At 39.8% G+C, this 26,970-nt stretch overlaps 6 protein-coding genes across 6 annotated transcripts; 5 read left to right on the top strand and 1 right to left on the bottom strand.

Annotated features, from left to right (window-relative positions):
• The first annotated feature begins 1,198 nt into the window (after positions 1 to 1,198).
• LOC130625204 (uncharacterized) lies at positions 1,199 to 4,102 on the top strand. Its single transcript, XM_057440266.1, has one exon. It carries the CDS (start codon positions 1,199 to 1,201, stop codon positions 4,100 to 4,102), a length of 2,904 nt encoding a protein of 967 aa, XP_057296249.1.
• Positions 4,103 to 7,486: 3,384 nt separating this feature from the next.
• LOC130624933 (uncharacterized) lies at positions 7,487 to 8,378 on the top strand. The gene has a single exon (XM_057439989.1). The coding sequence runs from the start codon at positions 7,749 to 7,751 to the stop codon at positions 8,376 to 8,378; it is 630 nt and encodes a 209-aa protein (XP_057295972.1). The 5' UTR covers positions 7,487 to 7,748.
• Positions 8,379 to 8,399: 21 nt separating this feature from the next.
• On the top strand, positions 8,400 to 10,028 carry LOC130625203 (uncharacterized). The gene has a single exon (XM_057440265.1). It carries the CDS (start codon positions 8,400 to 8,402, stop codon positions 10,026 to 10,028), a length of 1,629 nt encoding a protein of 542 aa, XP_057296248.1.
• A 9,599-nt stretch (positions 10,029 to 19,627) lies between these two features.
• LOC130624932 (uncharacterized) lies at positions 19,628 to 21,766 on the top strand. Its single transcript, XM_057439988.1, has 3 exons — positions 19,628 to 19,950; positions 20,057 to 20,162; positions 20,306 to 21,766. The coding sequence occupies exons 1-3, from the start codon at positions 19,858 to 19,860 to the stop codon at positions 20,863 to 20,865; spliced, it is 759 nt and encodes a 252-aa protein (XP_057295971.1). The 5' UTR covers positions 19,628 to 19,857; the 3' UTR covers positions 20,866 to 21,766.
• LOC130625202 (uncharacterized) lies at positions 21,226 to 21,787 on the bottom strand. Its single transcript, XM_057440264.1, has 2 exons — positions 21,778 to 21,787; positions 21,226 to 21,731 (listed from the first exon to the last, which is right to left on the bottom strand). The coding sequence occupies exons 1-2, from the start codon at positions 21,785 to 21,787 to the stop codon at positions 21,226 to 21,228; spliced, it is 516 nt and encodes a 171-aa protein (XP_057296247.1).
• Positions 21,788 to 22,970: 1,183 nt separating this feature from the next.
• On the top strand, positions 22,971 to 24,965 carry LOC130625201 (uncharacterized). Its single transcript, XM_057440263.1, has 7 exons — positions 22,971 to 23,325; positions 23,398 to 23,536; positions 23,983 to 24,232; positions 24,366 to 24,408; positions 24,516 to 24,626; positions 24,686 to 24,791; positions 24,883 to 24,965. The coding sequence occupies exons 1-7, from the start codon at positions 23,083 to 23,085 to the stop codon at positions 24,963 to 24,965; spliced, it is 975 nt and encodes a 324-aa protein (XP_057296246.1). The 5' UTR covers positions 22,971 to 23,082.
• The last annotated feature ends 2,005 nt before the right edge of the window (positions 24,966 to 26,970 follow it).

Genomic DNA, 26,970 nt, shown 5'->3' with positions numbered 1-26,970 from the left:
CTCGCTATACTGATTCTCTGCGCAAAGGGTCAATACCGCGGGCAATTACCGCTGTCCTACAGCACTCTCGTACGAACGCAATGTTGTCACCCTGGTTTGGGTCACAACATAAAATAAAATGTCCAGCGCGTTAGAAAATTCATCTCTTCCAACATATAATAAAGCAATGACTTCTTACTTGAGAAGCATGATTAGCAGTCTCTATGAGGCTGTATCTGCACCAGTGGGAGCAACACGTAATGCACTCGCAAAGAGACTGCAGAGTGTGCGTGAAACTGCTTCTTTATTATACCACAAGTCTAAGGGGAGACTTGGTTACGGTCAAGCCTTGAAAGCCACCGTTGAAGACGCTGCTGTGGAAGAAGAACAAGTGGAAGAAGTGGATCACAGTGCTGTTGAAACGGAAGGTGGATTTGATGGCAATTATAGACATTTCCGAAGTGAAGGAACACCAGAAGGTCAAGTGGTGAGTATTGAACAGTACCTGGATCAACAGAAACAACATGTGGAGAAAGTCATCACAGACTTGCAAAACACTAGACAGAATTGGAAGTTTCAACTGAATCTCGTGGTGGAGTTTGTGCACAGGGAAAATCCTTCTGACAAGTTCACAAAACCAATATGGAGTGAAGCTGTCACAATCATGGAAGGAAGCGACATCGAAGAATTGATCGAAGAGATGTATAAAATCCTGCTAAAACGCTTTGAAATGACATCGGAGAAACTCAAAAAAAGCGACTACATCTTCAACCGAATCACAGAAATGACGCATCACTGCCACATGATTGACCTTATGAGAGGTCGATCATGGTTCAAGACACCCGAATGGCTGCAAAAAAAGCACTGCATCATTAATCCCAAAAATGAAGACGAGCAGTGCTTCAAATGGGCTGTCATTGCAGCCCTGCACCACAACGAAATCAAAAACGATCCTCAACGCATCTCGAAGCTCGAACCGTTTGTTGAACAGTACAATTGGAGTGGAATCGAGTTCCCAACTCCCAACACACACTAGAAAAGGTTTGAAAGGCAAAAACCCAACGTGGCGCTGAATGTCTACTTTTCTGAAGAAGATTTTCAGGTCAGGCAGGCATATGTTTCGAAACACAACACGACACGTAAAAAGGTGGCAGATGTGCTAATCATTCAAGAAGGAGGGAAAAAGCACTACGTTGCCATTAAAAGATACTCTGCGCTCATGCGCGGTTTATCATCTAGACATCGAGGTGATCATTACTGTCGAAACTGCATGCACGGATTCCGCAGTCAAGAGACACGAGACAATCACATGAAAGTGTGCATGGACCATGATTTTTGCGAGATTGTCATGCCCAAAGAAGGAACAGTCCTCAATCACGAAGATGGGCAAAAGTCGCTCAGAATGCCATTTGTCATCTATGTAGACACAGAATGCCTCTTGGAACCTGTTCAAGGTTGTCATGGAGACCCTGAAAAATCACACACCAGAGACGTCAGCAAGCATGTGGCTTCAGGATATGCCTTCATAACCAAATTTGCACAAGGAGAAGTTGAAAAATCATCCGACTGCTATCGTGGAAAAGACTGCATGGAAAGGTTTTGTAAGGGACTGAGAGATCAAGTCAATAGAGCTATCAGACATCCACAGAAAAAGATGATCCCGCTGACCCACGAAGAGAAAGAAGCCCACAAGTCTGCAAAAAGATGCTTCATTTGCGAAGGAGTGTTCAAGAATAACAACGAAGACATGACAATGCGCAAAGTTCGAGATCACTGTCACTACACTGGTCAGTATCGAGGAGCTGCACACAGTTCGTGCAACCTAAAATATTGTATCCCCAACGAGATTCCGGTGGTCATGCACAATCGCTCACGGTATGACGATCACATCATCATCAAGCAGCTGGCCAGGGAATTCAAAAGCCACGAGTTTGAATGTCTGGGTGAAAACAGCGAAAAATACATCAGCTTCTCCATCAAGCAATCCGTCACATTTCAAGAAAAGGACGGCGAACCGCTGAAGCAGATGAAGAAGAACAAGAAAACCAACCAAATGAAAGAAGTGGAAATTAGCACGACCTGCAAAATCAAGTTTATCGACAGCTGCAGGTTCATGCAAAGCTCATTGTCAAGCCTTGTGGATAATTTAGCTGGAACCAACAGTGAAAGTGTCAGCTGCAACGACTGCAAATCAAACATGGAACTCATCGAGATTGACTCAGAGTACAAGGCGCAATTCAAGTGCCAAGCCCGTTACTGCTCTTACAAGACGGTGGAACTGAATGAGCATTCCATGAAGAAGAAATTTTCCAACACATTCAAGCATGCAAAGGGCAATGACAAGCACTTTAGACTTTTGCTGCGTAAGGGTGTTTACCCCAACGAATACATGGATGCGTGGGAGCGTTTTGAAGAGACAGCACTTCCTCCAAAAGCACAATTTTACAGCAGCTTGAACCTTGAAAACATCACCGAAAACGACTACAAGCATGCTCAAAAGGTGTGGAAGGCTTTCAACATCAAAAACCTTGGAGAGTACCACGATCTCTACGTGATGAGCGACACGCTTCTTTTAGCAGACGTTTTTGAAAATTTTCGAGACACTTGTCAAAACATCTACGAGCTTGATCCAGCGTATTTTTACACTGCTCCAGGCCTCGCATGGCAAGCAGCTCTAAAAGTGACTGGTCAAGTGCTCGAGCTTCTCACAGACATCGACATGCTACTGATGGTTGAAAAGGGGCTCAGAGGTGGTATTTGCCAAGCAATCAAGCGCCATGCTAAGGCGAACAATCCGTACATGGGGGAATTGTTTGATGTCAACCTGTTGATCTCGTATCTGCTGTACATCGATGCCAACAATCTGTACGGAGGTGCCATGTCACAAAAGCTGCCAACACACGGCTTTAAGTGGCGTGAAGACCTCGAAAATTTTACTCAAGCTTTTATAGAAAATTATAAAAATGGAGATGATGGCTATTTTCTTGAAGTGGATGTCCACTACCCGAAAAAGCTGCACAAACTCCACAACGACCTTCCATTCTTGCCTGAAAAGATGCGTCTGAACAACGACTGTGAAAAGTTGACGTGCAATGTGTTTGACAAGGAAAAATACGTGCTGCACATTCGCAAATTGCAGCAGGCACTGCAGCATGGATTGGTTCTCACCAAGGTGCACCGAGTCATTGAGTTCAAGCAAAGTGCTTGGCTGAAGCCCTACATTGACATGAACACAAAGCTGCGAAAGGATGCCAAAAATGACTTTGAGAAAGATTTTTTTAAGCTGATGAATAATAGCGTGTTTGGCAAGACCATGGAGAACGTTCGCAAGCACCGTGACATCAAACTGGTGACAACGGAATGGAGGCGCAAGAAGCTCGCATCAGCTCCAAACTATCACAGCACATCAAGATTTGACAAGAAATTTGTGGCAATGGAAATGAACAAAGTGAAGGTCGTCATGAACAAACCTGTCTACCTCGGCCTCTCCATCTTGGACTTGAGCAAACTCACGATGTTTGAGTTTCACTATGACTACATCAAGCCGAAGTTTGGTGCAGGCGCAGAGCTTTGCTACATGGACACAGATAGTTTCGTCTACCACATCAAAACAGACGATGTCTGTAAAGATATCGCAGGTGACGTTGAATCAAGGTTTGACACATCGAATTACAGTCCCGAAGACAAACGTCCCTTGCCTATTGGCAAAAACAAGAAAAAATTGTGCTTAATGAAGGATGAACTTGATGGCAAAATCATGATCGAATTTGTTGCATTGAGGTCAAAAATGTATGCGTACAAGACACTCGAAGGATACGTGCAAAAGAAGGCGAAAGGTACAAAAAAGTGTGTCGTCAAGAAACAGATCACGTTCGCAGACTATTTGAACAGGCTGCAGACCTGTCAAAATTTGTATCGCACGCAACTGAGATTTACCATTCGAAAACACGAGATTTTCACTGAAAAGCTGAACAAAATTGCGCTGAGTGTTGATGATGACAAGCGACTTCAAGCTCAAGGTGGGTTCACCTTTGCACATGGAAGCAGTCCTGGATTGGTTTGCAAGCAAGAATTGCTCACCAGGGTGTGGCATCCCGACCATGTTAAACCATGGATGTTTTGAGTCTCGCGGGATGCTTCAAAAACGTATTTGCATCTCACACACATAGTCTCAGTGTTTTCAAAATGTCAAAATTTTCTGTTTCAAACAGTCTGTTTGCATTCAGCATGGTCTTGATCACGAAAATGCATTAATAAAAATGATACTTGAACTCTTGTTGGTAATGTTGTACGTAAGTTTTTTGTACGTCTACTGCAAGTTTTCCTCTCTAATAAAAGTTATGTCAGAACTGAATGAAATTTTAGACGTCTTAGACACACCGTCACCAGCAATGAGAAAGCGGGAAAAAGTCAAGCAAAACTTGAGTCTCGTCAACTCTCTGGGAAAAAAGCAGTGGACGTCTGAGTTGCTGGATAAAGCGACAGAGAAACAACTTGACAACCTCTTGAAGAAGCTCGAGGCACAAGCGCAAAAATCAGCAGCAAAAGACTTGCTATCGAAAATGTCAGGTGTTGACAATTTTCAGACCATGATGAGCGACATAAACGCAAACTTTCTGATTCAAAACTCGACTTCAGAGTTGATTGGTAATGTAACGGAGAAATTACCATCGTTCACAAGGAACTCTCCGATGGAAGTTGTAGGGTCATATATGTATGAAAAGTGCGGGCTGTGGCTCGCTCCCGTCTCTCTGTTTTGCACAGTTTTCAACCATCTGGACTGGAAAAAATTCAGCGAAATTGCCGAGGAGCGTCAAGCGCAAATCAAACTGCGAAAAGATATTCCGGATGAAATAAATGAATCAACAGGAGAACCAAGTTTCGCAGAGCAGAAGTTGTCTTGATGTAAAAAAAAAGATTTTTGTACGTCTCACGACTTACAAATAAATGAGTGAATCTAACCAATTCATAACCAAGAAGAATGAGGGTCGTGTTGCTGCTGGCAAGAGACTTGCTGAATGGAATCGCAAGAACAAGGCCAAGTTGAAGCAAGTACCTGCTCGGGTCGAGACAAGTGAGAATTCAAGTACCCCAGCAAGTACTTCGCAAGAGGGTCAGGAACCTATCGCAGTTCCTCACAAGTTCAGTGCATATCTCTATGGCGCTGGAGGTATTGCCGTACTTGCCGTTTGCGTGGCAGTCTATTATATAAAGCCTAGCATCTCCGCACGTGCGGAAGGGCCGTCTCAGCAGCAAAAGCCTTCAAAAATTGACATTTTTCACATGCGATAACCTTAATAAATGAGCAGCAAAGAGTATCAGAAAGAAGTCGTCGATTCCTTGTAGGAATCTGTCAGACTAGTATCCTATACTATTGTCTTGGCGCTAGGCGCGAAAAAGGCTCTGGGAGTTTCTAGACCGGGGGCTAAGATGGACATGGAGGACGGGTTGAAGCTCGCTGGCTATATGACAGGAGCGATATTATTCGACGATTACGCGATAAAACAAGGGTGGTATAAGCGTTCCATGATGCCTCCAAAATAGTTGACCAACGAGAAGACTACACTATACAAATACCCAACCAATGTGGGCAAGCGAGAACATTAGAAAAGGTAACCGCTTCATCTCTAAGTAAGCACCCTACATCGCCTGGCGGCTCCACGGGAGTAAGGTTTGGCTCCGTCCTGACGGGCACGAGTGACCCGAAGGACCTAAAATAAAATGACTCTAGACATTGTCAAGGAGCCGCATACGGCAATCTTTACTGGACCGACAAGCTGTGGCAAAACGCAGCGTGTCCTGGATTTGCTTGAGAACGAGTATAGGCAGCATTTCGACAACATTGTCATTCTCTGCCCTACAATCCGCTGGAACAAGACCTATCAAGAGAGGTCCTTGCTATGGAGGGATGACTACGTGTTTCTGGTGGATCCCAAGGAGCAGCTGTTCGAATGGATCCAAAAACTGTCGTCATTGCTGGCGAGCGAAGAGACGTTGTTTATCGTTGACAATATGATAGCCGACGAGAGTCTCGACAAAACTCGTGGTGCGTTGCTAGAACTAGCTGTTTCGGGTAGACATCGCAAACACAGTCTCTGGGTACTAACACAAAGATATAAGAAGATTCCAATAACAGTAAGGGATCAAATGAAACAGCTTTTTGTCTGATATCCGAAGAATCGGAAGGAGTTTGAGCTCATTCATGAAGAGAACGATGTAATTCCAAGTAGGGAAGAAATTTCCATTATTAAGGCTCAGCTCAAAAAGTCCAAGCATGCTTGCTTGTACGTAAAACTGGAGCATCCTAGAAGTTACAAGATTGTTGGTTAGACTCTTGACATATAAGAAAAGATGGATAATGAGAGCGTAATTAAAGCTGTGTATCAAGCTCTTTTGAGAGCCCATTCCAGACTTATAGATGCAGTGGATGATGACGATGACAGCAAACTGGCAAACACAACTCGGGATATTGAAGAGTTATGCAAAAAATATCCATGGCTTCCTCAGCTTAGTGTTGGTTATTGGACCTCGTAATTTTGTGACTTTTTTCGAATCACAAAAAAAAACTGTGGTTGAGCCTTGGCGTTATAAGAAAGATGTCTCTTGTGGTTGATTACTTTAAAGGAAAGCAAGTCCGATCATTTAAGGAAAGGGGCCAATGCCTCGTAGGCCAATACCTCGTAGCCAAAGACGTGTGGGGAGCTGTCGGCTATAACGATAATCGTAATGGTGGAAAAGCTATTCAGGTACATGTACCGGAGAAGTATGTAAGGCGGGCCTGGGAGGTTAAAAGTACCGCAGAAGACAAGGGGGTCGATATCGACCCCCTTCATCCAGACACGATGTTACTGACAGAGCCAGGCCTTTATTGCTTCCTCTTGAGGTGTGGTAGACCTGAAGCAGAACCATTTTTGGATTGGTTTGTTGGAAAAAAGAAAGCGGATCTGGTTCTGCGCAACAACGACTTGAATTACAAGGATCGAACGATATCCGGACAAGAGCAAGAAATCATAGAGCTACGACAGCGACATGTTCCATGTGCGCAAGATCCTAGAAAGGATAACGGAATGGTTATAATCCAAAAGAATAACGATGATGAATATCCGTATGTCGCTATATGTGGGCAACAAGGCTATGTAGCGCAAAAGATTCGCAACAAGTTAACAGATCATCCCAAATTGATATGGCGGACACGGACACGGATACGGAGCGTGTTATGAGAAATCATATTCGAGATTTGTCAAATCCTGACGAATTTGAGTTAATGTGGAATGAAAATGATTGTGCTGTAGACTCAGAGAAATTCATAGATGATAAATATGAAGAGATAAGGTATGAAAAGTTAAAATCTGAATTACTTGCGGATCTGAATGAATCTCTGAAAGATATCATAAAAATGGAAATTCGTAAATTGAGGCGTGGTTATACTCCATTATTGGACGACGAAAGTAATATTTCAACACAACGAAGTTATATTAAATCACTCAAAGACCAAATTAAATTTTTGAAGGAAGAGGTGAGCTCAAATCACTAATGCATGACGAGCGTTCTAGCTCTTCACAAGATACTTGTATTAATTTTTTACATCACAAACAATTACCGCAAAACTCCCAAAACAATTATACGGAATCATTATCCTCTAATCATACTGACAATGAACATTTTAAAGATTTACAAAACGATTCAATTAAGTCTGATGGTTGTATTGAAACAAACATTGAAAACCAATTACAGTCTATAAGAAAAAGAAGCACGAAGAGTTTAATGCGATGCAAGAAATTACCGTCAAAAGCAGAAAACAACGTCTACAACAATTAGCCGGTTATAAAATAGAATCCCGTCCTAGCCATTTAAATACATCAATTGAATCGGATACCGAGAAAGTTGATTGTGATAATGATGTTACATATATATTGGGAGATTCCATAATAAAGGATGTTAAAGGGTGGAAGCTTGGGAATCAATTCAACGATAAGACAAAAGTTATTGTTAAACCATTCTCTGGAGCAAAAATAGACGCGATGAATCATCATGTGATCCCCTCACTAAACCAAAAGCCTAATAGAGTTATTTTGCATGTCGGTACAAACGACATACCATCTAAAAAGACTCATCATCAAATCTGCAATGATATTTTGTCTCTGGCTTTGAAAATGAGTGATAAAACCAATGTTATCATATCAGGAATCATTGAACGCGAAGACAGATATAATGTAAAGGTCAAAGCGGTAAACGAGCTACTCAAATCAAAATGCCAGGAGCGAAACATTTGTTTTATTACTCATACTATATCTCCAAAACTTCATCTAAACCGAAGTAATCTTCATCTGAATCGAAAAGGAACCTTGTTGCTATCCCAAAAATTTGTTGACACACTAAAGAAATATCAAAATGAATGAAATGTAGTCTACAACGATGACATGAATGTGAATGACAGTCAAAACCTTTCCAATATTTTACCTTCTTTGAGAAATTTACGGATAAAAAATCCTAAGAATGTTATTATTGCCCACGTGAATATCAACTCAATACGAAATAAATTTGACTTCTTGAAAGAGTTTGTGGAAAACAACATCGATATTCTCTGCATATGTGAAACAAAAGTAGATTCATCTTTCTCGGTAGGTCAATTTGAAATGCCTGGATTCAAGCTCCCCTTTCGCCGTGACCGGGATAAAAATGGTGGAGGTTTGATGATCTTTGCAAATGAAAATCTTCTTACTAAAGAACTGACTTCATTCAAGGTACAGAATGGAATAGAACTGATTACGTTGGAGATAAACCTAAGGAAGAAGAAGTACCTATTGCTGTACACTTATCGTCCACCGTCACAATGCACACACTTTTTCCTCTCAAATATCACGAATGCACTTAATTTTCACATGAGACATTACTCAAACATTATCGTAATGGGCGATTTTAACCTGGAGCCAGATAGTGATGAAATGTCAGAGTTTATGAGTGCCTTCGATTTGTCTAATCTAATAAAAGAAAAAACATGTTTTAAATCAGCATCAAATCCCTCATGTATTGATCTGATTTTAACTAATATTGGAAGGACGTTTAAACACACAAGTACTATCGAAACTGGTCTTTCAGATTTTCACAGAATGGTGCTAACTGTTATGAAAACTACTTATGTAAAAGCTCCACCGAAAGTTGTGAATTATCATGACTACTCTCATTTTAATAAAGAGATATTTATATCAGAATTGACCAACAGGATGCAAAATATAACCACGTATGAACAATTTAATAACACTTTCAAAAATATATTAGATAATCATATGCCACTTAAAAAGAAAATCTTGCGATCGAATAATAAACCATTTATGAACAAGAATTTGCGAAAGGCTATCATGCTGCGTTCCAGACTACGCAATAAATCGATATCATCTCCTTCAGCTGAAAACATCAAGCAGTATAAATTACAACTAAATCTTTGTGTCAAGCTGTCGAGAAAGGCCAAATTTACTTACCATTCAAACCTTAATACTAAGAAGATAACAGATAACAAATGTTTTTGGCGTACTGTGAAGCCATTTGTCAGTGATGATTCATCAAACCAAAAGAAAATCATTCTTATCGAAAATGAGTGTGTTATCTCGAGTGATGAAGACATAGCAAATATCTTCAACTCTTATTTTCAAAAGGTTATCAGTTCATTGAAGTTATATCGATGGCCTGATGTTTCAACAGATTCACATGATTACGTTCTGAATGCTATTTATAAATACGAATTACATCCGAGTATCCAAAAAATCAATGAGAGATATAACCATATTGCGAGATTCGAATTTAGTCCAACAACGGGAAGTGAAATGTGGGAAGAAATGAAGAAATTAGATGAATCCAAATCAAATGTTGCTGGTGATATTCCGAGTAGAATTTTGAAAGATTATTATAGTTTATATTATCAAAGTCTCGTTAGCATATTTAACAACACCGTTATTAAGGATTCTGAATTTCCAAATAAGTTAAAATGTGCCGAAGTCTGTCCAATTTTTAAAAAAGGCGATCCATCAGCTAAGAAAATTTTCGACCTATAAGTATTTTGCCTGTGGTCTCTAAAATATTTGAAAAGCTTCTATATAAACAACTTATGGGTTTTTTCTGTGATAAACTATCTCCGTATTTATGTGGTTTCCGAAAGGGCTTTAGTACTCAACAATCTCTCTTGCGTATGTTCTCGAAAGTGCGAGGAGCATTAGATGCCAAACAAAAAGTTGGAGCTATCTTTATGGATCTATCAAAAGCCTTTGACTGTATTAGCCATGATCTTCTCATAGCGAAGTTATATGCCTATGGTTTAAGTTTTTCGGCTTTAAAACTTGTGGCTAGCTATCTGAAAAATAGGAAGCAACGTATCAGACTGGCAAACTCTTTTGACGAATGGCTTGAAATGACTTTCGGTGTCCCTCAGGAATCTGTGCTAGGACCTCTCCTTTTCAACATCTTTTTGAATGATTTTTTATCTTTTGTCACCAGCGATATATGCAATTATGCTGACGATAACACGATTTATGTTATAGGAAACTCTGAGGAAAATATTTTGTACGAGCTTGAAAATGAGATGAGAACTGTCTCAACATGGTTTAGGTTAAACTGCTTACAACTGAATGAAAGGAAGTGTCATTTTATGTTTTTCGGTAGCAACACACAATGTTTTCTACAAGTTAATATCAATGGAACAGCTGTGCAATGCTCCTCGGAGGAAAAACTTCTTGGTATTACAATAGATAATATGTTGACTTTTAGCAAACACGTTAAAGATTTGTGCAAGAAAGCAAGCAATAAATTAAATGCTCTTGTTAGATTATCACCGTATATGGATCAACAAAAATTATATCTCATATTAAATTCTTTTATTTTATCTCAGTTTGGTTACTGTCCTTTACTTTGGATGTTTTGTAACCGTACTACTAACAATTCCATCAATAGAATCCATAGTAGAGCCCTTCGTGTAATAACTAATGATTATAGCTCTTCATTTCAAGACCTATTGGATAAAACTGGAACTGTTAGTGTACATCACCGTAATTTGATTATTTTATTAAAGGAATTATATAAAGTCAAAAATAATACCAATCCTGATATTATGTCCGAAGTATTTATTATTAACAAAAATAGGTACTCGAATCGTATTAATTCAGAGTTTTTTCGAGGTAGAGCACAAACTGTAAAATATGGCTTGGAAACTGTAACCTTCAGAGGACCGCAGCTATGGGCAACTCTACCAAAATCTATTCAAGAAGCGCCATGCATTTCAACGTTTGTAAGTTGTCTAAAAAAATGGAAAGGCTTAACTTGTCAGTGTCGTCTTTGTAGATTGTATATTCACAATTTAGGACACATATAGAAATAAGATCACCTTTTGAGGTTAAATTCTATTTATTATTTTTAATTTATATTTGTTAGTTACATGAAGTCGATTTTAATTAGTCAGTTTTTTTAAATATGACTATTTTTATTGTATTTTCGACAATAAATAATATGAAATAAAGGTCAACTCGTCGTTCTTGCAGAAACCCCAAATGCCATTGTACATTACAACTGGCTCCGAGAGCGTGGATGCATTGAAGTAAATCCCGAACGTCCAAGGCACTTTCGATTAGGTCGTAATTATACACATCAGAGATTGAGGGAGCTTGCCGAGATCTAGGATTTCTTTTGTAACCCTGATAGATTACAAAAACTACGCTTATGGGTATCAACTGAGCGGTTCCCCCGTAGCAGGGGAACCTGTGAAATGGCTCGGGCTCGAGAAATTTACCATTCTTTTACATGCTCAGGAGGCAGCTTCGTATCTTCAGGAACCCGCAAAAGCTCTTCTTTCACAAACACACGCTCTGGACCATCTGCAAGGTAGTACATCGTTCGGTTGTCTGGTTCGTTGACGATGCAGTCCAAACGGAACGTTTTTTTCGACCAAATCATATCTGTTGCACGTCTTCTCTGATCTCCATGCTCTTCACCGGGTTGCAAAAAATATCGGTAGAGACCATCTTCTGAAAGAGGCTTCTTGTCAGGCTTGTAGCTTGCTTTTTGCGGAACCTCGTCGAGTTTGACTGCATCGATAGGTTTCATCTTGATTCCAGCGGTTTTGGTGTTGTTCATCTGATCCACAATTTTGTAGAGTTGCTTGACCCATATCGTCGAGACTTTTCCCTCTTCGTTGAGCTCTTGAGCATCTTGAGCCTTGAAAAGACGCCTCGCGAGCTGCTTGTTGAAGTTTTCCACAAAGGCAGTGTGTCTATGATGGTACTTTGTCACCGTCCTGTCGATCTTGACGTCATGTTTTTGAAAGGCCTTTGTAACGTCTGCAAGGAACTCGGTTCCTGCATCTATCATGACAGTCTCGGGCCACGTCAAGGGTCTGGCCTTGCCTCCGGGCTTTGCGTAAATGTCCTCGATCATTTTGGCCACTTCTGCAGCCTTTTTCGTTCGCAGGGGTCTCGCCACTTTGAACCTGCTGGCAATGTCAATTCCAGTAAGAATGTATTTGTATTTCGAGCCATACAGGCGATCATGAGACATGCTAAGCAAATCAAATTGATGTACTGCATTTGGAACTGTAACGGTGTAATGAGGATGTTTTACCACCTTTGGCCCTGGAATGTGAACCTGCCAGAAGGCCTGGTGGGCAAGGCAGATTTTGACCTTTTTCGCAGACAAACCACTAAGTTCAACAAGTTTTTCAATGGCTTCGTTTCCGATCTAGAGATGTGTGGGCTGATAGTAAATACTGCTCAATTTTTCCTTCTCTGTGGGTGTTTTCGACATGTTTATTACATGTCGAAAAATTTTTACATATAACTCCTGTGGAGACGCTAGGCGAACTTGTACACTGCAAAACCAAGGAGGGCTAAGGATCCTACGATAAACGTCAGCTCGCCGTCTTGTTGCTGTTTGCTGGGCGTGTAGAAGTCGGATAACTTAGGAGCCTTCTCGATCGTTGCGATGTAATAGTCTCTCATACCTTCATCGAGCTCCTTCAAGCTCTCTCCAGCTTGCCTTTTCAGCTCTCGTTGATGGTTATACCAATCGGTCTTTGCCTGCCTGTCACGTACCCACTGTGTTTGAGCTGCTTGAAGTTGTTCAATCGCCTTGTCGTGCCTTTTACGCTCGGCCTCACCATGGCCTGACAGCTTACTGAACAAATAGTTGCTCCCAGAGAACGCGAGGGCATTGATTATAGCCCCACCCGCGAGTACTAATATGCTTGCCATCTTTATTTTAATATTCGACACTGTAAAAACGCCCATCTAAGATGTTCAGCTGAGCATCTTGAAGTAGGAAAACGTAGCATTTAATATCCCCCCTTGTTCCGTCTGCTTTCTTGGTCATATGCAAGGTTATACCGTCTGACAATCTCTGTAATGGCCTTCCGGAACCGTGTAGACTATGATCAGGTGATGCTCGGAAATCAACAAACAGGGCGTATCTCTCTGTGAAGAACTGCCCAATTGTCACCTTTGAAACGTGGCTACCGAATAAGTTTACGATCTGCTCGAGGTGATCTTTCGGGAGCATCGCGTGCGTGTAGAGCTCATTAGGCTCACCCTCGACAGTGATCGAGTTTTTTTCGATCTTTGGGTTGTAGAAGACCTCGTTAGCACCCGAGTAAGCCTTTACCCTTTCCCGGATCTACGAACAATAATAAGACGCCTTTTAAACTTCTTGCTGGAGTATCAATTTGCAAATTGTAGCTGGTATCAGCCTTTTTTATCGTGACAACTTTGCTACGGAGAACCCTTTCATAGGGTAGCGCCAAACGACTATACAGTGACATCATAGCGCTCGCGAGACCCTCGTTATTAACCTTGTCAAAATCTAGTGCGATATTAGTGATCTTGTACGCACTGTCTGCAGGTTTAGCTGCCGTGCTTCCAACAGCTGGGGTACCGGCATCTTTGATAACGTCACCATATGATGCAAAATGTATAACGAATTGCAGCCTATCGTGTAGCCCTGGCTGGTAGAACGGCAAGTCTCGTGTCAATTCAAACATTTTACCGATAGGGATGCAAAACGTGCTGCCATAAGCTGCGACGATCGCTTTTTCCTCATCCGTGCCTACATGATCAGTCGCTTTTACCTGTAGGGCGCGGATTGTACCCTCGTTCGGATTGATTGCCTCTAGGATCAAGTTGTTTTCCCGATCAAACTTGGGCAACCATAGGTCCTTGTAGGTAGCGAGCACCCTGTAGTCGCTAATATTTTGCACCTCGTTGCTATTCAAAGTGATACGAAGATTTTGCACCAAGGATTTACCTATATTGCTGACGATAGTGCGCTTCGTGTTTGTTCCCGTAAGTTCCAGATCGAAAAGTAGTTTGATACTAGATGGAAAAATTACATCGTTCAGCCCCATGTTGGGGATGTCAACATACAAGTCCTCGTTCTGATTAATCGTACTGGGCACATGACTTACTTTTACACGCTGCTTCTTGCCTTTAATAGCCATCATTGTTTTAATATCCGCGTAGGGATCGAGCTTAGTTCCGAATATGTTACTCATGCTTTATTATTAGCTGATTTTCGTTTCAAATAAATGCCGATTAATCCAATATACGAAGGAGACGACTTTACGCCAGAGGAAAAAATTTCAGACGAGGATTTCAGTAGGCCTGATGCCAGCTCCACGATAACGCCAGATCGCCTGGCGGCTCTGCAGGAGCATCAGGGTCAATCCGGCTCCGCAAGAGACACCACGACAAGACAGAGGGAAGAGCTACTAAAATCAAAGGTCGACGATCTTTACGAACACCTTCGTGAGGAGCTGGGGCAGCCAATTGCGAGATATTACAACGAGTTTGAGGCACGAGAAAACCAGCTTCTTTTTGATGGCATAGAGATCACGAAAAGGCATGGTGAATTAAGGAGCGTTGCCGAGATACGGAGGAGGTTAGGTACAAATCGCTTGCGAGCCATGGGGTTTACCGACTATACTACACCAAACAAAGGCAGTAAGGTAATGGCTCAGAAACTCCTTAACGAGATTGTTCACGTTGATCGCCTAGCGGCTCAGCAGGAGAAGGCCGGTGATATCGAAATGATGCCGCTGCTCGAGAACGGCCTTGATGAAACGGAGAGCCTGATCGATCGCCTACCGGCTCGGCAAGAGCAAGAGACTCCTTTTGGCGCCAGCGATCGCCTAGCGGCTCAGCAAGAGCAAGCCTTCACAGAGCGTGAAAAAAGAGGGCTCAACCTCGAGCTTCAAACGCTAAAGGGTAACCTAAAGCACTTGAAAAACAAGATGATCTTCTACGACAGCGAGATCGCTAAAGCAGAAGCCAAGGTGAAAAGGCTTGAGACGAAGAAGGCTACACCTGGACTATCAGAGGAGCAGCTAGCTATATGGAACGAGGATATCGCCAGGGCCTTTGAAGAGCTAGAACGACTCCAAGATCAAAAGGAAGCAGTACGAGAAGCACATGGTTTACTATCATCTGACACTCAGAGCCAACTGAACGCAATTAAGGAAACGCTGATGAAAATCGCAGAAGGCGATAAATCTCTAGCTGAAAAGCTTAGAATCTTGTTCAAGGAGCAAGGAATTACTATAGCGAGCATCGTGGCGGCTGTTGGTCTACTGATTTCCACCATCGTACTCGCAGTTACAGGTGGTGGAGGAGCGGGTGCTGCAGCGGGAGGAAGTGCCGCAGGGAAGGGTTTTATACAAAAACAGCTGGAAAGGCTTGGGAAATTTTTGAAATACCTGGCAGGTAAGGCAGGTGCGGCGCTACCAGGGATTATTGGCACGGTTGTCTCGTTCTTTTTTAGAGTAGCAGCAAAAGTTGTTGAATACGCAGCCAAACACCTCTACATAGCAATCGCTGCCGCTGCTGCTTTTGTTGTGGCCTATGTTGGGAAAAGAGGGAAGAAGTCGTAGATGATCTAGTATGTTGACAAAAAAACATATTAGATCGCCTTGCGGCCGTGCTCCTGCGGAGCCGCCAGGCGATGTCAGTGGAAGGGCGATCGCCTAGCGGCTCAGCAAGAGCAAGCCCGTCTCAGCATGAGCACCTTTATTTAAGCCATAGATATGCTAAGATGAGACCTACCCCCACAGTAACCAAGGTGGCCTTGGTGTCCTCGTGAGGGTTTCCATCTCCTTGACCTGACTGAGGTATCGGTGGCATCGACATCATCGACATCTTTTCAGACCCCTGGGTTAGGGTGGCACCACCCCTCGATATTTCTTGCCCAGGTGGTGACCTGACTCGTTTTAAACCCCGAGGCTGTGTGGTAATGGGCTTGTTGTTTAGGTCTAGCCTTATGCCAATCATCGCACTCGCCGGCGCAATCAAGATGTTGTTGTTATACCCCACAATTTTACCAATACGCAGGTTCATATCGGATGGTAGCATGTACACGTGGTGCATCACGGCAAAATTCACTGGGGTCCTGGCATATTGAAGCACCTTTTGAAACTCGGTGATATCGTGGCCTACGTTCTCCTCACGTTGTACCATGGCTTCGAATTTCTGTAGTAGTATCTGTCTCGCTGTAAAATTGTCAGCATCCGAACCTATAAGGGATGCCTTGGCATCAGCTTGGGACCCTAGTAGTAAAATCACGTAAACACGAATTCTCTCGCTAAGCTTCGACAGACCTTCCGATGTCAGGCCTTGGCTCGTAGGCATGATAAACTTGGCCCAATCACCATCTACTTGCGGCCACCATCTACCATTTTTGAGCGAGGACATGGGAGCCTTAAACTTGTATTGGGCATTGGGGTCGGCACCATATTCACGACAAATCTGGGCATATCCAGATGTAGAGTAGGGGTTCTCGTATTGAGAAAAGCCGTCATCGTATGGCATGGGTACCTTCATTCTTGCTAGGATACGCCGCATGTGGTAATAGACGTGGAATTTAAAGATACTGTTGATGAGAGGCACGGAGCCATTCAAGTGTTTGGCGGATATACCCAGGGCGGTGCTAGCGCAATGACAAGCGAAATTAACTTGTATATTCCAGTAGCCAAGGGCTTGACCGGTCCAATTTACACTTACGGGGTCGTTCAACAGGTTAGTGGGGACTTTTATTGGGTATTTCGTGAACATCGAGAAGGTCACGGGAATGTGCGATTCTGTAGAAACGTAGAGGTCTTGATGTTATAGATTAATTACACCGAGAGGCCATTCGCCTCTATTGGACTTGTATTTTGCCTTGTGGTTATAGCTATAAATGTTCATGTTTCTTTAAAGAAACATGAGACAGCTGTATGTCACGGATATAGAGAAGCCTACGATTTTTGACGATTACCTAGGGCAGGACACGAGAATTGCCCTGAAATCAATAAGTATCAGGCCCGTATGGCTGAACCTTTACAGTAACAACGATTTTACAATACGCAAAGTAGGACCTGATCAGACTGTTACCCGAATTGAAATAATGAACGGCCTGTACAAGATCGAGGATATCGCGGCCATCGTCAACAGTCAAGCACAGGACAAGATTAAGCTGTTTGTCCTGAAAAATGGACTCTGTAGGCTTAGAGTTAGTGACGGGTATACTGTGGTAATTCATCGAAAACTGCAGGAGCTTATGGGGCTACCCTACGACCCAGCAAAAAAGTATTTTACTAAGGGGGCCTATGACAGCTACTACAAAACTGACGTATACCAAAGATTGAGACTCGTTTGCCCCCAGCTGGATGAAGACGATTGCCTACTGGATGGGAAGAAATCAAAAATTCTTGCTTTGCTTCCCACCAAAGAGTTAAACGCATGGGGAGACATGCTTACATGGAATTTTGACACTCCAATCTACCTTCCTTTGAAAGGCTCAACAGACAGACTGGAGTTCATGCTGACGGACGAGGATCATCATGAAAAAAATGTTTCGTTCGTCGGAATTACGATGCATTTACTCATAGAATAAATGGCAGATATGAAGCTTTACCCAACTTTGCCGCCAAGTGCGCCTGAGCATGAGCCTGATCGACTGGCGGCTCCGCAGGAGCAAGAAAGTCAGGTCTACAGACTAAAAAAGATCGAAGAAATTGAGCAGTACCTGCGGTCTGAGATCAAAGAGAGAGAAAAACTCTACAAAACGTTCAAGCTTTGGGGGATGGGGCTTCGTTATGCTGATCATGGCATGATTGCTGTTACTGTCATCACCTCCGCAGCAGGTATTGCCACGCTTGCAACCGGATTCGGAGCCCCTATAGCAATTGGTCTTGAAGCCGCGGCTCTTGCAGTTGGCATAGGCAAAGTAGGTTTGAAGAATGCTTCCAAAAGGATACAGTATGAGGTGCACAAGCACGAATCCATCAAACTCCTAGCTGAATTAAAACTAGACACTGTATACGATAAGATTTCCAGAGCGATCCAAGATGGAATAATTTCAGACGATGAGTTTACATGGATCATGCAGAAAAAACAGCGCTACATGGTACTCAAGGAGCAGATCCGACAACGAACGAAAAAAGCTGTGAAATCCATCAACGATAATGAACGCGCAGAGTTGCTAGCACAAGGCAGGCAAGAAGCTAAAGATGAAATTTTTAAAAAACTGCAATCTGCGCAGTATGTCAGCGCTACTTAGAGTCTCCACCTGCTTACAAAGTCTAATATGTTGGTCAACATACTAGACGATCACTTCTCCCGTATCTTGATCTATGAGCAAATCGCCATCATGTACGACACGTCGCTGTTTTTTAGCGAGATCCCTCGAATATTGAGCTAGATTTTTCTCCCATACAATTTTAGCACAAGGCTCGCAGTACAGTCCGTCGGTTTGTGTCGACGCATCCTTATACTTGACCTTGCGTATGGCCTCAATAAGGTCTATTCGCTTCAGCGTAGAGTACCCTTTGAGACCTAAGGCTTTAGCTTCTTGTCGCAGTTTGTCCATTTGTTTATGTGAACAGCACCAGGCTTTCGTTATTTTTGTGACTGTCTCCAGTCACAAAAGATTACTTTTTTTGTCTTTTTGTCTTCCACTTCCACAAGGTCGTAATCATAGTAAAATTGACCAGGATTCTTCGTAGATTGTTTCTTTCCCAGTGATTTGATGAACATCTGACCCGTTCGACTTATCAAAGCTTCTCTCAGTACACTCGTTCCCATGCTCGAAATCGTTCACCATCACAATCGATCAATGTGATGACAGTTGCATTACCTTTTTTGGTCTTGATCTCTTCAACATACTCAATTTTGAATATGATTCCAGTGGGAACATCACGCCACTTCATAATACTCTCGTGTTCTGATTTCAAGGCATCAAATTGTTCTGCAGATAGGAAAGGCATCTCTTTATTATAGATTTTTTAAACCCCAACCAGGATCAAAATACTGGACATTACTTCCATAATTTAGATATCTCGCGCTTTTCTTCCTCATCTACACACCAATTCCAAAATCGATCCGGATGCCACGCCACTGGCAGTACCTCATTCCATAGTTTTGCATAGTGCGCTAGAGAGTTCCACTTTCATTGTGTTTTTTGCACTCATACACAAAAACGATATCACCTTCGTGTTATGCTTTATCGTCAGTTTACGTTCGAAAATTTATACGGATTCGAGAAATTGTCTCGGATTCAAACCAATTCGGAAAAAGTTTTAATCAATTTGCAAATTCTAGTTTAAAGCGGGTTTTCCACCAGGCGGATTATTCCGTGTGGAGCGGAGCAGCCATTGTTGTTCTTGTGAAAATTCCGCCAAAGGCGTTCCGCTACGTGCGGAATTAAAAGTTGAACCGGACTCGACTTTTCCGCCACTGTAAATTCCGCGAGCCAATCAAAATGCTTGATTTCGTGTGTTTTACATAAAATTTAAAATAGCTGAAAGCTGAAAGGAAATAGCGAAGCAGTAGCTGTGAATGCATCATTGTGAACCATTGTGACAAGAAAAAGGGAAATAAGATGTCTTTCGCAGAATCTAGTCAGATTTTGATGTCATGCACGCCAGTAGAGAGTCAAGTTACAGAATTTGACAAAGAATTGTTTATAGAGGAAGTAAGTAGAGCTTAGCTAGCTAGCTAGTTTATTTTTCTAAAGCTAAACTTGGTTATCTGTTTTTTTGTTTGCCATAGTCAAATAACTATTTCTAAAACATTTGTAGGTTCGGAAATTTCCATGTCTATGGAACATTTATTCTACTGATTACAAAGACAGAAACATCAAAAATAATGCATGGCAAGAATTGGCAAGAATATTTCAAAAAGATTGTAAGTAAACCCCTAATATCTCATAGCTACATATATATTTGCTGTTGTTTTTATTTTCAGAAAGAAAGTAAAATTACATAATTTTTGGAATCTGATATTAAATATATACCGTGTATATATATATGGCTTTTTATTATTTGTAGGCGAATTCCTTCAAAAACAACTAAAATATTTAAAAGACAACCTGAAAAAATGTCTCGACAGAAGAACAAGGATGACAAAATCAGGTGCAGCTGCTTCGTCGTTACCAAAATGTAACTATTTTGAACAGATGTCCTTTCTTTATGAAAGAGCACCTATGAACTTCCCAACTGAAAGCAATGTACGGATACAGAGTAAGGAAAATACAGAACAAACGTGTTCAAAGGAAAGCGTTGATCAACCCCCTGATGTAGATTTGTTCACACCACCACAATCTCCTATCATTTTGAACAAAATTACGGACAATGGCAGCGCTACTGTCACGGCGAAGCGGGAGAAAAGAAAACGTAGTGAGAATGCAGAAGGAAATAGAATTTTGAAAGAGTTGGATGCAATAGAGAAAGAATTAAAAGCTGGTGATAAAGAGGAATGTGAAGATAGTCTTTTTTCCCGTAGCCTAGTGCCCACTTTAAGAAAATTATCTGCCAAGAAGAACAAAATGGAAAAAATTAAGATTTCGCAGCTGTTGTTTGAAATTGAGTTTGATGAGACATGTGAATAAAACTAATTTTCTCTTTAACATTTTTTATATAACATAACATTTTTTACAGTATTTGTATGGATGTACATGTTCTATACATGTTGACATAAAGTATTCAGTTTTTATTTTGTCCTGTACTATTGACAATATCCCACTGCCATTCTACTGCTCCTTCATTGTTGAAATAGCATTTAAATTCATCCCGAATTAAGGCTGCCTGTTTTGAATAATTGTTTGAACTACAATTTGTTAAGTCCTGAATACCACTGATACTTTCAGAGTCTTTTCTCCATTCACCTGGAATAATATTGTTTTGGCTTCCTCTATCAACATAGTTTTCTGGGCAGTAATTATAAGTATCATTTGCATTGGAAACAGTCATTAAGTAGTTGTGTAATGCCACCACTGTTTAGTTATTAATACAACTTTGTCGACTTTACTTATGATGGGTCGGCGAAGAAATCGAAAGCGGCTTGCAGCAATTCCAAATACATTTTCTACTACTCGCCGCGCTCTTGAGAGCCTATAGTTGAATACTCGCTTTTCTTTTGCCAAGTTTTGAAGTGGGTACGGTTTCATCATGTGAGGTTTCAGCCCAAAAGCATCATCACCTATTAAAGTAAAAGGCAACACACGATTTGACTGTGGTAGTTTTGATGCTTTTGGAATATTAAGTAGATTATTCTCAATGCTATAGCCAAGATTGCTGTTCCCATACACACTACCATCACTTTGTCTTCCTGTATCTCCAATATCTACCATTAGAAATTTATAAAGTGCACTGCACACTGCCATAAGCACAATACTGTGTTGCTTTTTATAATTAAAGAATGCTGAACCTAATCTTGCTGGGGCCTGCATCCCAACATGCTTTCCATCGATTGCCCCTAAGCAATTTGGAAAGTTTCATTTTTTATAAAATTCCTGAGCTACATATTGCCATTCTTCTAGGGAGTTTGGAGGTTTAAGATAGTTTTTGTCAGACAGAGCATCCCATATGGCCCTACATGTTTCAGGGATAATCCTTCCTACAACAGTTGGGCTCATTCGAAAGTTTGAGGCAATTGTCACTTGTGCATCTCCAGTAACTAAGTATCTCATAGTAACACATAATCTTTCACTTGGTTTGATCGATTCTCGCATTCTTGTTTCTTTCTTTACAACAAGGGGAGCTACCCAAGACAGTAAAACGTTTCCAAATCAGAAGGAGACATACGAAAGTATTGGAAAAACAGTTGATGATCATATAGCTTCAAATCCTGTATCAGTAAATGAAACTCCCCCTTCTGCTATCGTTCTTGGTAAATTTGGCGTATCCAGAATCTTTTTTTATATTTCCTATTATTTTTTTCATTTTCTAATGCCAACAATTTCAATAGTTTAACTTTTTTAAGAAGAACTAATCGGCGACTGAACTTCATGGTGTTGTTTGCATAATGGCGCCGTGCTTAGTGGAAAAATAAAATGCGTTCTGCGAGACGGAAAATATCCTCTGCGCTAAACGCTCCTTACTGAATAGTCCGCCTAGTGGAAAACCTGCTTAACCGCAATCCGTATAAATTTCTATTTTTTATTATCTTGACTCATAAATCGGATATATTTTCTCAACTGTAATCGCAGTATAGGGATGGACAAAAAGTGTTTGGAGTATTAGAACGAACAAAATAAAAGACTTTTTAGATTTTTTAAAATTATGAAAGAAAATCTTACAAAGAGTTTATTAACTACTTCTCTTCACATGAAAAAACGAGAAATGTCGATTCACAACATTAAAAAAAACCTAAAGTCGAAAAGGCCCTCTTCTCAGCCGGCACAAAACGTAAGACCACTTTATATGTCTTTTTTACATCTTCTGTTAAAAACGCTATTGAGATGTCTTTAAAAAGACATCTTTTATACGACTTTGGAAAGTTAATCTCTTGTAGTATATATGCTTTAACCCTCCAAACAATTGGAGTATTAAAGCATGATCACGATTTACAACTTTTATCATATCGCGAATGGAAATGAGTTAACTAAAATTATCATCACATATCATAATTGGATTACTTGTTTAAGATGTCAGGACGACCACAGTAAAATCTGCCCTGGTTTTATAGTCTTTCCAACGTGTGCATAGTTTTGACTCAAGCGTTAGGTTTAAGTGATAACTATGTTTTTTTTAATAAATTTTATGTTATTAATTAGTAATGAGAAGAAACACTCACATAGATTCATTTTATATTAGGCTGTGGATGGATGTTTTATTTATGGCGTGATCAGTTTATTGGATTTGTTCTGAGAGATCCATTTAAAAAAAGTTTGAGAGTGACATTACACCAGAAGGCGTCCTATCCAAACGGAGCAAATTGTAGTAATCACACAGCTGGAAGAATAGATGTTCAAGGCGTAAACGTAGCAACATCATCAGTTTGGGATTCGTACATGGGCGAAAAAGTGAAAAAAACCTTGACTTATCAATTTAATTATGCGAAACAATTTGTAAGTATGTCATATTCTTGACAACAGTTAATTATACTTATGTGATTTTAAAATTACTATTGTGTGTTCTAGGTTGAAATAGGTTTCAAAAAACACTGGGATGGAATGTTAATCAAGCTCTTCATAAATTGCGTGGATGATACAGGAAAGAATATCTTAGACTACTCTGCGACAAGATATGTGATGATTAAATATGAAGGAAATACTTCGTGTAAGTAAACAAACATTTTTAAAAGAAAATTAAGTCCTAATTTTCCCGAAAGCAAAAAATATTTTTAAGATGTTTTTTTTAAATCTCCTTGCATAGTGTACAAAATACGCCTACCTCAAGTAAATTTATGTACACGTAGAAATAATACCAGTCTTTTGTTTTCTGGTACTCGTTTTTACAAAATCCCGTTAATCCCGTTAAAATCAAGCTCTTTATAAATTGCTTGGATGATACTGGGAAGAATATCTTACGCTACTCTGCGACAAGATATGTGGTGATTAAATATGAAGAAATTGTTTCTTGTATGTCCTAAATCTATAAAATCAATATAGTTATACTATATTATTATATATTCAGCACAGAAATTATACAATATAACGTCACGTATCTTTAAGATAAATCACTTTCTCTGTCCTAAAATTTATATTACATTATTTTTTTTATAGATCTAAGCCCACCACCTGCAACATCACCATCACCCAAAACAACAAAAGCAACAGAAAACAAAACAATAAAAACAACAGCAACAACAGAAATTACTGCCACAAATGCAACAAGAAAAACACGTATTGTTATTGTTTACAAATGTAGTACTGAAACTGAAAATGTACTTATTGGTGTATTATCTCTTTTGGGTGGAGTTTTACTAATTTTATGTTTTATAATCTATATTGGAAAAAAGAAGAATTCATTGATGTAAGTACATCACATTACATTTCACGTTTATTTATTAATAATTTTAAAGCCAGTTTTCGAGAAACCGATTCCACTTACATAAACCTGGTTTACTGGATTGAAGTTATATTATTATGAATTTTTTATTATTTAGAATAAAAATTAATTGGAAGAACAAAAATCTGTCCCCTGCACAAGTAAATTGAACTTACATGTTCTTACGTTTTTTAAAATATTTTTATTCCACAGAAGTCATGTAAAATTTAAGAATCAAATATTCACTGTTAAACATTTATATTTATAGGGAAATCTGTATGATGAGATTTTTTCACCTAATTCAGTCAATATGGAAATGACTAAATCTGATCAGGCTAGTAAACATCTCTCTATTAATTGTATATTTCTTTTCACACAAGCTTAACAACTAGTGGTAAAAGTTGAGATTATCAATCAATTTCGTTTCTATATTTTTAGACGAATGAGCATTACACTGAATTATCACTGTCACAAAAAGACGTTCCCCAAGCTAATTACACTGGTCTTCACAGAAACAATAAAGGTTATGATAATTATGAAACAGGTTCAAGTTAACAATTATTTTTGATGCATAACACGAATGATGTTGGATTGGTAGTTTATGTCAGATATAAGATTCTGATTGTAAATTTAAGTGTTAAACGGCGTTCACATGAAAAAAATATTGAAAAATGCATTGCGTAATGTATTACGTTTTGTTGAAACTCTCAAGGACTAAAAATTATATATGCCCGAAGTTTATCTAGAATCATCTAGAAACAACATATTTTATAATTATTTTAAGTATCAATTACATCAGACTGGTGTAAGCTTCTTATAAGTGAAACAACTCTGACACAAAATTTATATTGTAAAGAATAATAGAAAAATTAGAATAATGACCAGTCTGTTTGGAATATGTGGAAGTGTGAAATAGGGAAACACAGGGGTATAAAATGCGTAAACCCTGAAGATCCTGAGAAAAGGGGGAGGATTCTGCTTCCTATTAGTCTTTGATTGCATATTGCCAAAACTACGAAACTCCTATATTCAGTAAAGTAACTTCCGTTAACCTAATTCGCGGAAGGGGAGGTTTCAGTCAATGACCATTCATTCTTAATTATTCCGTTTAGCTATACTAAGCATTTATGTTACATAATTATCTATTAGACATCTGCAAGTCAAATCTTTAACTCGCATACATTTCATGGCCTAATGATTCTGTAAATATTGGACATGTGAGTAATTTGATTTTAACTTTCCGAAATTTACACGAAGATCGCGAAAATCGGATTTTGGGCAATTTTTAACATTTTTCATTCCAATTAAATAAAACAGGTAAACATGTTTAATAACGTTTATTTGGATTTCGAAACTTCAACATTAAAATTCGTTCTAGAACGAAAGTGATTGGAATAAAGTGACATTTTCGACATATTTCAAGTTTCTAATAACTTCCCCAAAAATGCTGCCATTAAAAACTTTTTAGAGTTAACATTTGAAATACTACTATGCTTTGATTAGATTTTGAAAACCCAGTATATTTAGTGTTAAGTGATCTAATGTTCACAAGAATTGCCCAAGATAAATCTATACAGGTTATTATAGATGTTTGACGCAGTTTCATTGTAGCATTTTATATTTAAGTTATAGATTTAAGGTAGCTTAAGCTTCTTCTTCTTTTTTGACTCATTTCCTAAATCTTTATTGTTAGATATGGATTCTGTAACCCACGTTAAATATTAAACCTAGTTGTCCAAAAATACAACTCAATTTAAACGGATCGGAAATTCCCAGCTTGGTTTAACTGCGACCATCTTATTTATTCAGTCGCCACATTGTGTTTAAAATGACGTAACAAAATCTTCCCCGAGCACAGAAAACGTTTTAGCAGAACTAAATATAAAATATATATTTATTGCCATGTCGTGAAGGACTGAACTGAGGGGTGGGAAGTGAGTTGGAGCATAAACGGTAGAGTGAAGTTTTACATTTGCCTGAAGAACGGTCTAAGTACGCCAAGAGGAAGAGTTTGTTAAATGAATTTCAGCCACAACACACTCTTTTTGAACTTGAAGTGTGAATTCTTTGTACATATATTTTATCTTTAAAAATACATCTTTTTAGCTTTAAACGCTCGTCAATCACTTAAGCCTACTATGAACCCAATTTAGAATTTTACCTCATTATTCAGACTTCAACAGATCGGGAACTGTACGGAGTACCATGGAGCGAGTTAAGTTGATGCATGTGGTCACTTGGTTTATAAAAAATTAAAGGCGAAACAGTTTGGTTTACTTTTATATGCCCAGGACTACAAGCTTCGAGCCCACTTGACTTTCGGTCAACTGATTTATAATCCAACTCGGTTTACAACATAAATGTAACTTAAAACAAACAAACAAATCAAACAAACAAACAAAAAAACAAACAAACCAACAAAAGATGGCAAAAACTACACGTAGGTAGGCCCAGCAACGTTTAAAAGTGGCTTGTTGCACTTTCTAGCATGACGGAATAACCCACGTCAATCTCCATAAGTGCCAAGATATGTTGATAAAGACAGTAAACTTTGACAAGTTCAAGTTTAAAATTGTACAAACAACTTGCTACTTGTGGGAACAAACTTCGAAATTTGCACTCATGTGTCGTACCTTTTTAATAATAGTAGCTAGCTGTAAAGTCAGTAGAATTTATTGTAATTATTGTAATTAATTGACTTGCCAGGTTCTTTTATTTTTCCT

Source organism: Hydractinia symbiolongicarpus, chromosome 14 (assembly GCF_029227915.1).
Source record: "Hydractinia symbiolongicarpus strain clone_291-10 chromosome 14, HSymV2.1, whole genome shotgun sequence".
Lineage (NCBI taxonomy): Eukaryota > Metazoa > Cnidaria > Hydrozoa > Anthoathecata > Hydractiniidae > Hydractinia > Hydractinia symbiolongicarpus.
This window is presented reverse-complemented; position numbering and strand designations above follow the sequence as displayed.

Bases quoted from the DNA above. Each gene is read 5' to 3' on its own strand.
- LOC130625204 (XM_057440266.1), top strand. From the start codon at position 1,199: ATGCGCGGTTTATCATCTAGACATCGAGGTGATCATTACTGTCGAAAC.
- LOC130624933 (XM_057439989.1), top strand. From the start codon at position 7,749: ATGCAAGAAATTACCGTCAAAAGCAGAAAACAACGTCTACAACAATTA.
- LOC130625203 (XM_057440265.1), top strand. From the start codon at position 8,400: ATGAATGTGAATGACAGTCAAAACCTTTCCAATATTTTACCTTCTTTG.
- LOC130624932 (XM_057439988.1), top strand. From the start codon at position 19,858: ATGTCTTTCGCAGAATCTAGTCAGATTTTGATGTCATGCACGCCAGTA. The intron at 19,951-20,056 runs GTAAGTAGAGCT...AAACATTTGTAG, and splicing joins AAGAATTGTTTATAGAGGAA to GTTCGGAAATTTCCATGTCT. The intron at 20,163-20,305 runs GTAAGTAAACCC...TATTATTTGTAG, and splicing joins AAGAATATTTCAAAAAGATT to GCGAATTCCTTCAAAAACAA.
- LOC130625201 (XM_057440263.1), top strand. From the start codon at position 23,083: ATGTTTTATTTATGGCGTGATCAGTTTATTGGATTTGTTCTGAGAGAT. The intron at 23,326-23,397 runs GTAAGTATGTCA...TGTGTGTTCTAG, and splicing joins TTAATTATGCGAAACAATTT to GTTGAAATAGGTTTCAAAAA. The intron at 24,409-24,515 runs GTAAATTGAACT...TTATATTTATAG, and splicing joins AAAATCTGTCCCCTGCACAA to GGAAATCTGTATGATGAGAT.